At 39.3% G+C, this 14,537-nt stretch overlaps 1 protein-coding gene across 1 annotated transcript in view; it reads right to left on the bottom strand.

Annotated features, from left to right (window-relative positions):
• Positions 1 to 14,537, bottom strand: part of KCNH5 (potassium voltage-gated channel subfamily H member 5) — a 201,794-nt gene that overhangs the window by 16,419 nt on the left and 170,838 nt on the right. Inside the window, exon 10 of the mRNA XM_039319543.1 lies at positions 13,666 to 13,862. Within this exon, the coding sequence (XP_039175477.1) occupies positions 13,666 to 13,862 (197 nt within the window). The remainder of the gene's footprint in view (positions 1 to 13,665; positions 13,863 to 14,537) is intronic.

Raw genomic sequence — 14,537 nt, 5'->3', positions numbered from 1 at the left:
GAGACCCCCATTGTCACGCCTCTAAAGGCAAATGGGGACATTCGCATTTGTGCTGATTACAAATGCACACTCAATAAGGCATTGCAGCAACATGCCTATCCTGTTCCTGTGGTCAGTCACATCCTGGCCTCTCTCAAGGGGGGGCGTGTTTTTGCAAAGCTTGACCTAGCTCAAGCATATCAACAGCTGCCTGTTGATGATGATGCTGCCATAGCTCAGACCATTGTGACCCACAGGGGAGCCTTTAAAGTAAAAAGGCTACAGTTTGGAGTGAATGTCGCTCCTGGGATTTTCCAAAGCGTTATGGAAAACACACTACGAGGTATACCAGGGGTCTGCCCCTACTTTGACGATGTCTTGATTGCAGGAGACTCCACACACATTCTAGCTGAAAGGCTTAGGGCTGTCCTGTTAAGATTCAGGAAATCAGGCCTCAAGCTCAGAAAAGACAAATGCCAGATTGGGGTGCCTTCTACTGAATTTCTGGGATTCAAAATTGATGCTGCTGGGATTCATCCTGCTGAATCCAAACTAACTGCTATTTTAGATGCACCCAGGCCAAAGTCTAAGGCCGAACTTCAGGCCTTTCTAGGCCTCCTGAATTTCTACAATTCTTTTCTTCCACATAAAGCTAGTGTAGCTGAGCCTCTTCACAGGCTACTAGACAAACAGGCTGTGTGGCTGTGGTCACAAGCGCATGAGGCTTGCTTTAAAGAAGTCAAGGCCTTGCTCACTTCTAACAGTGTTCTTGCACATTTCAACGAGTCTCTCCCTGTGTGCATCGCTTGTGATGCATCCCCCTACGGGGTTGGAGCTGTCCTGAGTCACCTCAGGTCTGATGGAACTCAGGTTCCTATTGCATACTACTCCAGAACACTGTCTTCTGCCGAGCGCAACTACGCTCAGATAGACAGGGAGGCTCTGGCTGTTGTTGCTGGAATTAAAAAATTCCACGATTTTCTATATGGCAGGCATTTCACGGTCTTCACTGACCATAAGCCTCTGCTGGGACTGTTTACCACACGTAAGCAGACTCCCCACATCATTTCCCCTAGAATGCTTAGGTGGTCTATTTTCTTGTCTGCATATGATTTTTCATTACTCCACAAGCCTGGGAAAGAAATGGGCCATGCTGATGGCCTCAGTAGATTGCCTCTGCCAGTAGTAGAAGCTGACCCCGCGCCAGCTGTCAACATTCTATCAATCCAAGCCTTGCCCGAGCTCCCTCTTAGTGCCAGGGATGTTACCGCTGAAACGGGTACAGATCACACACTTTCACGTGTCCGCTCCTGGGTCCTGTCCGGGTGGCCTGAGCACTGCCCTAGTCCTGAGTTTCAGAGTTTCTGGTCCAAAAGAAACGAACTGTCCCTTTCTCAGGGTTGTCTGCTTGGGGTCTTAGAAACGAGGGTCAGCATTGTTCGTATGAAGGCTCTTGCACGCAGCCACTTGTGGTGGCCTGCTTTAGATAAAGATATTGAGGCTAAGGTACACGCATGCCACCTGTGCCAACGATCTCGCCCAGAGATGCCCCAAGCTCCTGTGCATAGATGGGAGGAAACACAGTCCCCATGGTCTAGGGTGCACATTGACTACGCTGGGCCCTTTCAGGGCCAGTTCTTCTTGGTCCTTGTTGACAGCCATTCAAAATGGCTTGAGGTTGTGCCTGTCTCATCCACCACCACTGCAAAGACTATTCAGGTACTGAGGGGGATTTTTGCTGCACACGGGCTGCCAGATGTCATTGTGTCCGACAACGGCCCTCAATTCACCTCCTCCGAATTCCAAGCTTTCTTACAGGCAAATCTGATTCGTCATGCCACGTCTGCGCCTTTTCACCCGTCCACCAACGGTATGGCTGAACGCATGGTGCGCATCGCAAAGGACGCCTTGAAGAGACTCACCTACGGGGACTGGCATCACAGGTTGGCTGACTTTCTCCTTTCTTATCGCACCACACCGTCCACTTCTACAGGGAGAAGTCCAGCTGAACTTCGTTGGGGGCGCCAACTTACTACTAGACTTGACCGGTTGCATCCGGACAGACTGCCTTCATCTACCTCACATCCTAGGGCACCTAGACAACTACTTGTGGGTGCCCCGGTTTGGGCTCGCAATTACGGGCCTGGTCATACATGGGTCCCCGCTTCTGTGTCCAGGATCACAGGTCCTCTCTCCTACGAGGTTGCCCTGGACAACGGTCGTGTCCTGCGTCGGCACATCGACCAACTTCGCTCTAGGCGAGACTTTTCTGCTGAGACTCCTGGGTCTTTTCCAGGGGGGGAGGGGGACCCTTTGGAGCAAAGGGAAGGGCAAGAGCTACTGCCCATCTCCACTGAGGGAGCCACAAACGGCTCATCCCAAGGTTCTGCAATTGCTCCGAAAAGAAAGTCATGGAGCTTACCCACACAACAGGCACTCACGCCTACTCCAGCCAGGGAGTCACCCCGGGGGCATACTCACTTTCCACACACATCACACAGCACTCCAGCAACGGAGGATACCCGGGGCATCCCAACAAATCATTCCCCGCAAGAGAACTGGCACACAATTCCCAAGGTTGGCCTGACCTTACCCCAAATCCTACAGGGGGTCAAACATACACAGAGCTAGTCGAGGAACCAAGTCCCGACTACAACAACCCTAGCAAAAATCAGGGAACACCTGAGTTTTGGGAAAGTACAGAAACCCACACGAGCCCGAACACAGAATGGGGTTCAGGGAATGGACAGCCTCCTGACAGGTCTTGGACTGACCTAGGATGTTCTACAGAGACGCCCAGCAGCGGCTATCACTTCAAGGGGCCTGAGGGTCTACAGCTAGGTAGGTCAACCAGGTCACAAAGTAACAGAAGCCCTGGCCTGAAGAGCCCGGTGGGCAAGCAAGCAGGCCAGGCATCGGGGCACAGTCCTTGGAAGACACCAGGGCACAATAGAGAGAACAGGCTCACGCCTCCCTCCAGTCGGGGGACTTATGCCAGTAACCCAGAGCTAAGAAGGTCACAGAGAGCAAAGAAATCTCCTAAGTATCTAGAAGATTACATAACATTGCTGGCAAGGCAAAAGCCAGTAATCAGTGGGAGCACTGGGGAGCAAAATGTCATATAAAATAAATGTTGTATGTTGGTAGTAGTTTTAGCCCGGGGGAAAGGGGTGTTATGTCCCGAGCCTTGCAAACGGCTCGGGCGTTTGCAGGCAGTCCCGGGCAGGTGCAAAGCTGCCCGGGACCAGACAGGCTGTCGCCAGCGCCGTGCGCATGCGCAGGTGCTGGCGCGGGAAAAGTAACCCATTTACCCGGGCGTTGCCTATATAAGAGGCTGCGAGGCCTTTGGGCGAGGCTGAAGCCATCTTCCTGTAAGCTGAACGCTGAATAAATGAAACTGAGAACTCCAGCTGCTTCTCGTGTCTGTTTTCCCGCCACGGACTCAACACACTCCATCAAATAACCTTTGCGCTGACTCTCAATAAGTTCTTCCTAATGTCTAATCTACATTTACTTTATTGAACATCCTTGCCCTCTAAGTCTTTGCCTGACAGGATATAGGGGAAGAGTCACTAATCCTTGCTCAAGTTAGATCCCATTTTCCAGCAACTCACAAACAACTTCCTCCATCCAGAGGAACTAGACCCTCCTCTATTCAGTTCCATTAGTGTTAAAGGAAAGCATTAAAACCATAACAACAATGCCAATAACAGCAGTCCCTCCCCCATCTCCTGACAGAGAATGTCCTTCTCATCTGAGCATATTTTATCTTCCAGTTACAACATTTGGCCCTATGTTTATATAGTATTGCCAACCACCTTTTTCTAAAACACTAAATGGAAATTATTTGGCGGTCAGAATGAGGAGATGCAAATAATTAAAAGGCCTCTGGCATGCAATATTCTGAGTTCCTTCTGCTTTGTTTTACCTATTTCTCATCCCATTAAGTAAAAAAACCATAATGGAAAAACTAAAGTGTTACATTTTTGTTCCTATTAAACTCCATTTCAAATTGCTTTGCTTTTCAGTTTGGTCTTTAAAACAAAATATTCCATTATATGTTCCAATTGTCCCCTCAGATAAATTAAGTGCAATCCTCCTTGTATGATACACCATATTTTTGCCATCAGAGAAGCTATATTAAATTATACAGCAACTTGGGTAGATAGAGACTTGCAAAAATGGATGACAACACAATCAGGCAATCTTCCAAATCTGAACATTTTATTAAACATCTACAGTCTTTCATGTTACCATTTTTGCTGACAAAAAATGATTCTTGTAAACTAGTCCTCCATGAATTGTTAAAAGAAAGAAAATCTGGGACATTTCTCTCTAGAGTTGTAATAAACCTTATTCCACCCCTTGTTTGATCATGCCACAATTGTGCATTTGTATGCACCAGAGCACAATAAGATGGCACTGTCCTGCTCAATTAAAGAAAAGAAGATGTCTGTCTTCATCATAGTAGGATAGACTTCTGTAAACTTCACTACCATCCAGAAGGATGTAAGTTCAACTAATCCAAAGTCTGTGCTTTGAATGTTGTGTTGGAGCTTGTGCTGAAAATAATAGCAAATCTAGCCAGGACAAACAATAAATGTGACTTTAATTTAAATGTTATTTAATAAAAACTAAATAAAGGGAAAAGGTCAGTTTACATTCCAATTCCAAAGAAAGGCAATGCCAAAGAATGTTCAAACTATCGCACCATTGCACTCATTTCACATGCTAGTAAAGTTATGCTTAAAATCCTACAAGCTAGACTCCAGCAGTATGTGGATCGAGAACTACCAGAAGTACAGGCAGGATTTCGAAGAGGCAGAGGAACTAGAGATCAAATTGCCAACATACGCTGGATCATGGAGAAAGCTAGGGAGTTCCAGAAAAACATCTACTTCTGCTTCATTGACTATGCTAAAGCCTTTGATTGTGTGGATCACAACAAATTATGGCAAGTTCTTAAAGAGATGGGAGTACCAGACCATCTCATTTGTCTCTTGAGAAACCTATATGCGGGTCAAGAAGCAACAGTGAGAACAGAACACGGAACCACTGATTGGTTCAAAATTGGAAAAGGAGTCCGGCAAGGCTGTATACTGTCGCCCTGCCTATTTAACTTATATGCAGAGCACATCATGAGAAAGGCAGGGCTAGACGAATCAAAAGTTGGAATTAAGATTGCCGGGAGAAATATCAACAACCTACGATATGCAGATGATACCACTCTAATGGCAGAAAGTGAAGAGGAACTAAAGAGCCTCTTGATGCGGGTGAAGAAGGAGAGTGCAAAAGTAGGCTTGAAACTCAACATTAAGAAAACCAAAATCATGGCATCCGGCCCTCTCAATTCTGGCAAATAGATGGGGAAGAAATGGAGGTAGTGACAGATTTTATTTTTCTGGGCTCCAAGATCACCTCAGATGGGGACTGCAGCCAAGAAATTAAAAGACGCTTGCTCCTGGGGAGGAAAGCTATGGCAAATCTAGACAGCATACTAAAAAGCAGAGACATCACCCTGCCAACAAAAGTGCGTATAGTCCAGGCCATGGTTTTCCCAGTTGCAATGTATGGCTGTGAAAGTTGGACCATAAGAAAGGCTGAGCGCCAAAGAATTGAGGCCTTTGAACTATGGTGCTGGAGAAGACTCCTGCGAGTCCCTTGGACTGCAAGGCGTTCAAACCGGTCAGTCCTAGAAGAGATCAACCCCGACTGCTCCTTGGAAGGCCAGATCCTGAAGTTGAAACTCAAGTACTTTGGCCACCTAATGAGAAGGAAGGATTCACTGGAGAAGAGCCTAATGCTGGGAAAGATTGAGGGCAATAGAAGAAGGGGACGACAGAGAATGAGATGGCTGGATGGAGTCACTGAAGCAGTAGGTGTGAATTTAAATGGACTCCAGAAGATGGTAGAGGACAGGAAGACCTGGAGGAATGTTGTCCATGGGGTCGCGATGGGTCGGACACGACTTCGCAATTAACAACAACAACAACAAATAAAGGGAATATTATTATTATCCTATCATATATTTATTTCATCCTTCTGTCTGAAAATTATTTCTGAAGTTCTCCAGATGTTGGACTCAAGACTTTCAGTGACTCCAAGCAGCTTTGCTTTCTCACCATTTGTTCTCAAAGTTCTAAACATAACCTCAGCCACCAAAGATTATTTTACTTCTGTAATACAATGTTAGTATTTATTCATCTGATCTGGACCTCTTGGAAACATGAATGGAATCAAGTATACCCAGTTTCAATGGACAAGAAGAATGAGTTTTCAAGACCTAATTTTCAAGGCATGAAAGCATCCTGATAGATTAACACCAATTTCATACCCATCTTATAAGTAGAGAAACACAAATGTACAATAGGGAGAAAATTTGACTTTTCACAGAGTGTGAAGCCTTCTTGTCCATGCCTTTTGTCACAGTATTACTGCTTCTTGCCTTGGAAACTAGCCAATTTTTGAAGATGAGTTTTAACTTATTATACTCAAAAGTTTTCCTTTTCTTTCCCCATCTATTTTTCCCAGCAAAGTTGATGCACAAAAGGTTTCCCTTAGGAACCAATTATACCGTAGTAAAAAAACACATTGTTTTTCAAAGCTACTGTTTCTTACAGTATTTTGCAGCTGACATTTGGATTATATTCAACATTATCTCTGATGAATGCTCACATTTTAAGAAGCCTATTGTCTGAAATTTGTTCCCAATGTAAGGGTTCAGCCTTTCTTGCTACTAAGGTCATAATGTTACTGAATCTTTTATTCGCTAGCTTTGGCAATACACATGGTGCCAGTTTGTTTTGTTTATCCCAAATGCAACCTGATTATTGGGCCCTGAAATTTCTTCTGTAAATTGGAATAGAAAACTAGTAGTCATGAACCTTTCATCTGAAATTATTCTGTGATTGTGAATTGGATGAAAAAAGGGAAAATACTTTTTATGGGGAAGGAGATAACAAAAGTATATAACTTTGCAGAGGCAGGATGGCAATGTCTCTATATTATTATTTTTAAGATATCTATCCCAGGTTTATTTAAGGGGTCAGGGTAAACAGCAATAAGCAGTCTATACCCACCTAGGTTGCTATGCACTTCCATAAATTTGCCTTTTCCTTTGGTGAGATGGGTGGCTATATAAATTTGATTAATAAAAATAAATAACCTAGAACTACCAGTGCTGGTTGAAAGGCATGTGGCATTCCTAGGCTACAAAGACTGATAGTGAAACCTCCCATCAATATAAATATTTGTATTTTTAGAATGATTTGGAAGGATGCTCTTAAGCTGTGGTGCCCCAGGCCAGTAGCTATTCAGCCTTAACTTAAGTCAATTCTGGGAATATCCATTCTGCCAACCTTATACTTTTAATTGACAGAATGCCCTCTCTTTTTTAAATTTTATTTAGTCCAACTTCCTTTTTTTAATCATGCAGTTCTAAGTTATTGTTGGTAAAAAATATTATTTTTTACAAAAAAACAGCACCTAGTGTATCTCAGCTTCTCTCATCACTGTACAATTATCATGATGACTTACAACTTCACAAGAATGCTTCATAATGGGGATGATATGCTTGAGATACGTGATTATGAGTTTCACCTATTTAAAGCACTTTGTATCTGTTTGGGAGTCTCCCTGGTCCTTCTATTGACGTCAGAAGCTTGTTCTGGTCTCTGAAAGTTCTCAAGGACATAGTTGGAGCAACATGAAGTTAAGCAGTGCAGACTTTGCTCTTTAGAAGAGAATGGGTGAGGTATTCCTTCATGAAGCATGATCAAAGTCCTGTTTCAGTTCAAGCAGCATCAAAGCAAAGAACCCCTTTAAGGTTTAGCAAAGATCAAATTACTATTTTTAGCCAAATTCTTTCATTAGATGCTCTTAGATCATCATCTGATTCTGAGCTTCCCCTACATATATTACAGAATTCAGCTGCCTGAATACAATTATTATTGTCTAGTAGATATTTTTTTTCTTTGATTTATTGCTTCATCTTAATGATCCCTGTAAAGAGAGTCTATAAGCATAAAATTTAATCAAAGGGAAGCCTTTTAGTAAATCAAGAGCCGAGTTTACTGATTTGTTTTAGTTTAATGCTTTATATTTAAGTTGATATCAATTATTGAAATTAATTCCATTCCTTTACTCAGCACCAGGGATGATTAGTTTCTTCAGTGTGGAATGTACATTGGAAATCTCTCACAAAGATGTTGGTTAAGGCTAGAGGGAGTGTCTAAGACATGTTATGTTATCTTGTCTGAATCCATTCTGAAAACATTTCAGAAAAATGATAAATAAGACTAACCTCAAATGAAAGTAGAATTGTGAATAATTAATGAGTCTTTTTCAAACACCAGTAAAAATGGCAGAATTGCTTTACCATATCTATATCTGCTTAGAAGGGTTATCTGTGGAAATTTCACTATATTCGTGAAATACGATATTCTTGAAATGTTATTTCCAAATCTGGGTCAGTTCCATGTGGATTGGAACTCTTTGAGATAAGTTTGCAATAGCCTTCTGATCAGCCAATAATGTCAGCTGGTCATCTTTCTGTCAATATAAGAATGCAATGAATATCCAAAAAGAAACTTAGGGATCACTGGGCATCTTGATCAGATCCTTGAAATCCTTCCTCCAGCATCTCTTTCTCTGCAACTGTGCTAAAATGAGAATGAAGACAAACAATCTTGCTTTTTATACCAAGGATACTCTTAGAAGATGAGCACTGTATTTTTAAAACTCCTATACAAAATCTGGTTCCCAATTATTAAAATGAGTTTTATTCCTAGTAAAAAACATTTTAATAAATTGTATTCTCATGGTACTTGCAAACTTCTTGTTTATTTTCTCCTGGTGTTTTTGTTCAACTTATTAATGAGGGACAATGTATTTGCTGAGGTTGTTAATTTCTGACAGATATATTGCCATCACCTTGAGGTATTTCCACTAGAAATATCCTGGCCTTCATCCTTCTGAATATAAAGTAGTCAAATGGGAGGAGTCCTACTTTGAAGATGATTTGAAGTCAATGTGACTATAAAATACAGAAAAGGAGAGAGGACTGTGTAATACAAGAAGGTAATGACCTCCGAAATACATTGTAAATTCTCCTTCATAAAATTGAATAAGAAGTGATAGAAAAATGCAATTTTGTTTCCAGTATGGTACTAGTTTTCGTATGTAGCAATAAGCTGGAATAAATAGGAAAAACTGCAGCAAAGTAGAGGAAGAGAAATTTGATAGGACATGTTTGGCTCCCACATAGGATTCTTAATCCCTGCTTTAGAAGATTGATAAAAAATGGTTATGTAGCAAAGGAATGGCAACCCCTTTCCACTTTGCTACTCACATTTTCCCATTGCAGTCAAACCAACTGAAAGTTAACATTACAAAAGATCAATTCTAATTTAGTTGATCTGTTTTACTAGGCTGACCACCAATTCTGTAGGACCTTATCATTTACATGTTGGGCAGAAATAAATTAATATTATTACTTTTTCCTGTGTACTTTTCCTAATATATACATTTTATATGCATGTTTTTTCATAGTATGTAAGCATAGTGTAATGGCTTAAGCATATACATTTTTTTCAATATACTTAATGCTATGAATGCTATGTTTTCCTATCAGGTATTGTATATATTTTTGTGCATTATATATGTGTATGTGTGTGGGTGTGGGTGTTTATACATGAATGCATACATACATACACATACATACACACACACATATTTGCACATAATCAGTATACTTATCTTTCTAATGGAACAAAATTCTCCACCAACCAGTTACAGTATATTTAGTTGTTTCTCTTGAATAAAAGGGTTCCATAGAATACTTTTTACTCTGGCTCTCCCATTTTCCTTATCACTGTAACACTTGAGTAACAAAATAATCTCAAATGTCAATTCCTTAACTTTCCTCCTCCAAAATATACTTTCCGTAACAAAATTACTTCTCCAAAATATAGTTTCTGTAATAAAATTAGCTTCCTCTTATTTATCAATGAAAAACATTGGATCTTTCAACTACAATACATCTTCAAATCTCAGATGCTCTAAATTATATAGTGTTGATATAGAAAAATTTTTCCTCATACAAAATACCTCTTTTAACAGTATGCCCTGAAAAGCTTCTCTATGAATAATTTGGTTAGAGTTGGTCAGCATGAAAAGACTGTCAAATCAGCTCAATAAATACATAACAGTTCCCAACCTGATTATTTTAATAGCAAATACTTTTCTCTCTCCTTTGCTTTACAAAGGTTAACTGTGAGGGCCAAAGATTTAGAAATAGCCAGAATACCCCAAAAGACAACCCACAAACAATTGTACATTAAAGATTTTATAAAGTGGATTTTATAAAGAATGCTACAAGGGCCATTGATAGGTGGGGGAAAAAATGAAACTCTGATTTTTGTCATTTATAACTCCTTCATACTTTAGCTAGATTGCATCAATAGTTTATTACTTCCCTAAAAAAGACACATTTTGGGGTGGAGAAAATTAATGAAGAAAATAAGAGAAGAAAAAGAGTCTATCATGGCAGTTTGGGCATCTTTTAAAGCTTCTGATAATTCTTGACCATACAGCTTGTTTAGTGTACGATGTAGTATAATGACCATGAGTTTGCAACATCTGACTATTAGAAGGGAATTTCCAGTGCAATCCTAATATCCGTAGTGGTGCTCCAGTAACTTTTTCCAGAATTTCCAATCTATAAATCAACTACACATGGGCTCTGTCAAATAGTCAAATAATTGTTTATAATAGCCGGCTTCCTTTAACAACTGCAAGAATGAATCCTGGGAGAAAGTCCTTATAAATGATGAAGATCATATCCATCCAAGACAAATACCTTCATACCATTTTCCCTTAAAGAGGAAGCAGAGATGAAAGAAAGGTGAGAAAATGCTTATTAATTGCTTATCAGATTCTTCCTTGGTTCACATTAAGAACTGCTCCAGAAAATTATTTTTCATGTGTCTTTATTTGGTATGTAGTAAATTGCAAAGGGACTATTTTTTATTTTGCTGGGATGCAGATTGTGATTTCCTGTTTTCAAAGCTAACAAAAGTCATCTAAATTAGTTTAAGAAGGAAAAATGAAAACTCAGCCTTCTTAAATAAAATCATTTGGCTATATATATAATGAGACAGTGATGAAAAGGAGTGGAATCTCTGTTCTTTCAGAAGGGCTATACTCTAAGCCCCAAGATCCTTCATCAATGGACATGGTTGAAAGGATGGTGTGAAGTGTAAATTATCCAAAGGGCTACAGGTTCCCTTTTTACTGTTTAAATAATGTAATGTTTTCTCATATGTATGCATTCTGCTAGTTCTTCTGCAACACTTATCGGGAAACAAAAATACAAACGATTTCCAGGGCAATGAAATCACAATGCATTGTGAAAACATTTGGGCAACAACCCATGCAAGCAGCATTTGTGTATTAATTGGGACTTGAATAAGAATAAAAATAAGATATTTTCAATTGATAGAATGGTACCACTGGTATAACCCACTAAATTCTTCAACAATGATTTCTTTTTAAGAAAACATATACCACTGATCAAAAACAGTCTTCCTGTAAAACTGGAGCAGCAGAGAAAATTTTCCTGCCATATGAACAGAAACCCATTTTCATTTTTTTTAAAAAAAAAGTCTTCAAAAGCATAAAACATTTTAAAAATGTATTCAGGATCTTTAAAATTGGGAGAAAGTAGAAAAGCAAAATACAAATTGTGCTCAGAACTAAAAGATGACAGGAATGTTTGATTAGTCTACTACTATTCTCAGTTCTGACTATACAATTTGTCCCAAAATACAACATCTGCAATGAACTGGAGGCATTCAACTCACTTTCTCAATTACAAATCAATGTAAGGCGTATTGTTTGAAAGGAACAGGCCATATTTTTCAAAGTCCAGAGAAGCTCTTTTAAACAAATTTGGGGAAATCAACAGAAACAGTGAAAAATATTTTCAATGTTGATGAGAAATTAAAATAGTGGCTGACGAAAAGTTCTATTCAGTCCATCTTCATTATCAAATCCATCCACAGCTTTGGAATCTGAAACTTGAATTTTTCTTTACAAAATGTAATGTTTTTGATCTTTTTCCTTAAAGACAAAGTTTTGGATATCTACCAAACAAAAAATGAAAATGAAAGCTATGCTCTCTGGAGTTTCTATTGTTAATCAGAACTTGCAGAACATATGGCCCGGGAACAAACCCAAGTTTCAGAACAATTTGTGTTCTACCAAACTGGCTGAATTTACAATTCATAGATTTATATAGTGAAAAATCCATTGCTAGCAAGAGGGTAAGTATGCATCATATTTCAGTTTTAAGCTGCATCTGGAATTATGGGTGATACATGCATACTATTGAACATCTTCCTATTGCTGGTAGTGTTCCATATACTGAAATAGAAATGGTCTCCTGAGTATTCCACCAATTCAAAATCCAGATATGCTTTTACTATATGGATTTGGTTACAAATTACCATGAGTGGTGATCTTTTGTGCCTACAAATATTTAATCCCATGATAAAATAGGGCTGTAGAAAATCAACCAATCAATCAATTCTGTTGGAGTTAATGCTTAAATCTGTTCATCAGACTTATGAGAATTGCTCATGCAAACAATTTTTATATGGCAATTATTACTCTGTTTTTGAAACACCAACATAAAAAAGAGAACATTTTTTTCCAGTTACATAAAGCTATAACATCTTCCAAAGAAACTCTAAACAAATATTTTAATAGATAACTGATAGATATAATACTATTTCCAACTGATAGGGAGATATGTTGTTTGATTATAAAGTATGAAGATATTTTTTGCAGTTGCTATTTTATTATTTTTGTCATATCTAAGAGCACAACTTTAAGTACTTATACCAGTAACTTATACCTGAGTTCTTAAGTTTAATCTTTGAGTGAACTAACCGTACAATTTAAAAAATAAACAGAAGTCAAGCCAAAACAATCAGTTTGATTTAGTTTGCAGTCACATTTGATTAAAAATATGTTACATTAATTCAGGGAACTGGGAAGAGTTTTAGGAACATACACTGAATAAGTATGCATGAAAAGAGGAGGAGGAGGAGGAGGAGGAGGAGGAGAGGGAGGGAGGGAGGGAGGAGGAGGAGGAGGAGGAGGAGGAGGAGGAGGAGGAGGAGGAGGAGGAGGAGGAGGAAGAGGGGAATCAAATGAGGCAACATTTTAACTCCAACTTGATGTTCTCCCTGTACCTTCTTTCTCCAGATTTCCTACATTTTCTCTTTCCTTCCTGTGTTATTATACTCTTATAGACCACTCACTCCAAAACATTCCAGAATCTTCTGCTTACTCCATTCTTGCATTTACTTACCCAGAATTTTTCTAGTAATACCATAATTCATCCAGTTATAACCAGTTATATTACCTACTCAGTCTCCTAGTAATTAATAAAGGACCTGAAGCAATCTCTCACAGATGCTTCTTCAACATTTCATATTCTTTCATAAAGAATGGGAACCTTCTGACCTGCAGATCTAAATCAGTGCATTATACAAGGCCCTTCTTTCTCCTGCATAGTCTCACTACCTCTTTATCATTAATTTTTCTCTGGTTTAGTCTCAACAATTAGATCATTACTGTACAAACAACCTTCCATGTAAAATCTGATTAAAGAGATCTTACCCGTTTCCTCAGATTGCAGCTTAGAGTGAGGTTCCTTGAGAAAGAGTTTGCAAAAGCTGTATAAAAATCCAGAACTTTCAGCAAAGCTTCCCGTTTGATAATGTGCAAATCGCAATATGTTAGGGCCCGTACGTTGGCACATGCATGAGCCAAAGTGGTCTCTTTCCAGAAGATGTCCCCAAAAACATCCCCTTTACCTGGTAAAGCAATGAAAAAGGTAATTAGAAACAAAAGTTTATAGAAAATAAATAAACAAATAAAAATCAATTTAAAATTAGCAATTCAGCCTGCAGCAAGTCATCTAGGGTCACCATAGATAAACAAGAAGTGATGTTTCTGGAGAAGGATAGGCATAATGTAAATTAGCTTTGTTCCTTTACCACAAGGAAACTGTGAACTATTTCTATGGACACTCCCATCAAAGCTCACAGGTCCTGATGCAGTTCTTCAGAATCAAAAATTTGAGCTACTGCAATCAGTGTTTGCTTTTTTACAAATCACCATCCCTAAATTAATGTTTATCTAAGTATTCATCATGACAACCGGTGATGTTTATGTCTGTGGAATGAAATTACAAATCTCGCAAATCCCTGCAATTTAAATAAATGCTTAAGGTATGCCATTGCAGGTTCTACCATTCAGATCAATGTAGCCCAAACTCTCTCTTGCAATAAAACACTTGGTGTGATGCCTGTTTATCTGCTTTTTGGGCATAACCCTTCTTAACACACTGGTAAGTTTAAACTTTTTGTTTACTTTTTTTGTTTGTGTATGTATTTGTGTATATGTCTGCTTGAATACATGTGCACTCCTGACAACTACCTATATGATAGTTTTCTTGGAATTTTTTTGAAACTGGTTTATTGTTGCTC

This window comes from Crotalus tigris, unplaced genomic scaffold, assembly GCF_016545835.1.
Source record: "Crotalus tigris isolate CLP2741 ecotype Arizona unplaced genomic scaffold, ASM1654583v1 scf7180000023598.3388751, whole genome shotgun sequence".
NCBI lineage: Eukaryota > Metazoa > Chordata > Lepidosauria > Squamata > Viperidae > Crotalus > Crotalus tigris.
The sequence above is the reverse complement of the archived record's forward strand: the minus strand, read 5'-3'. Positions and strand labels throughout refer to the sequence as shown.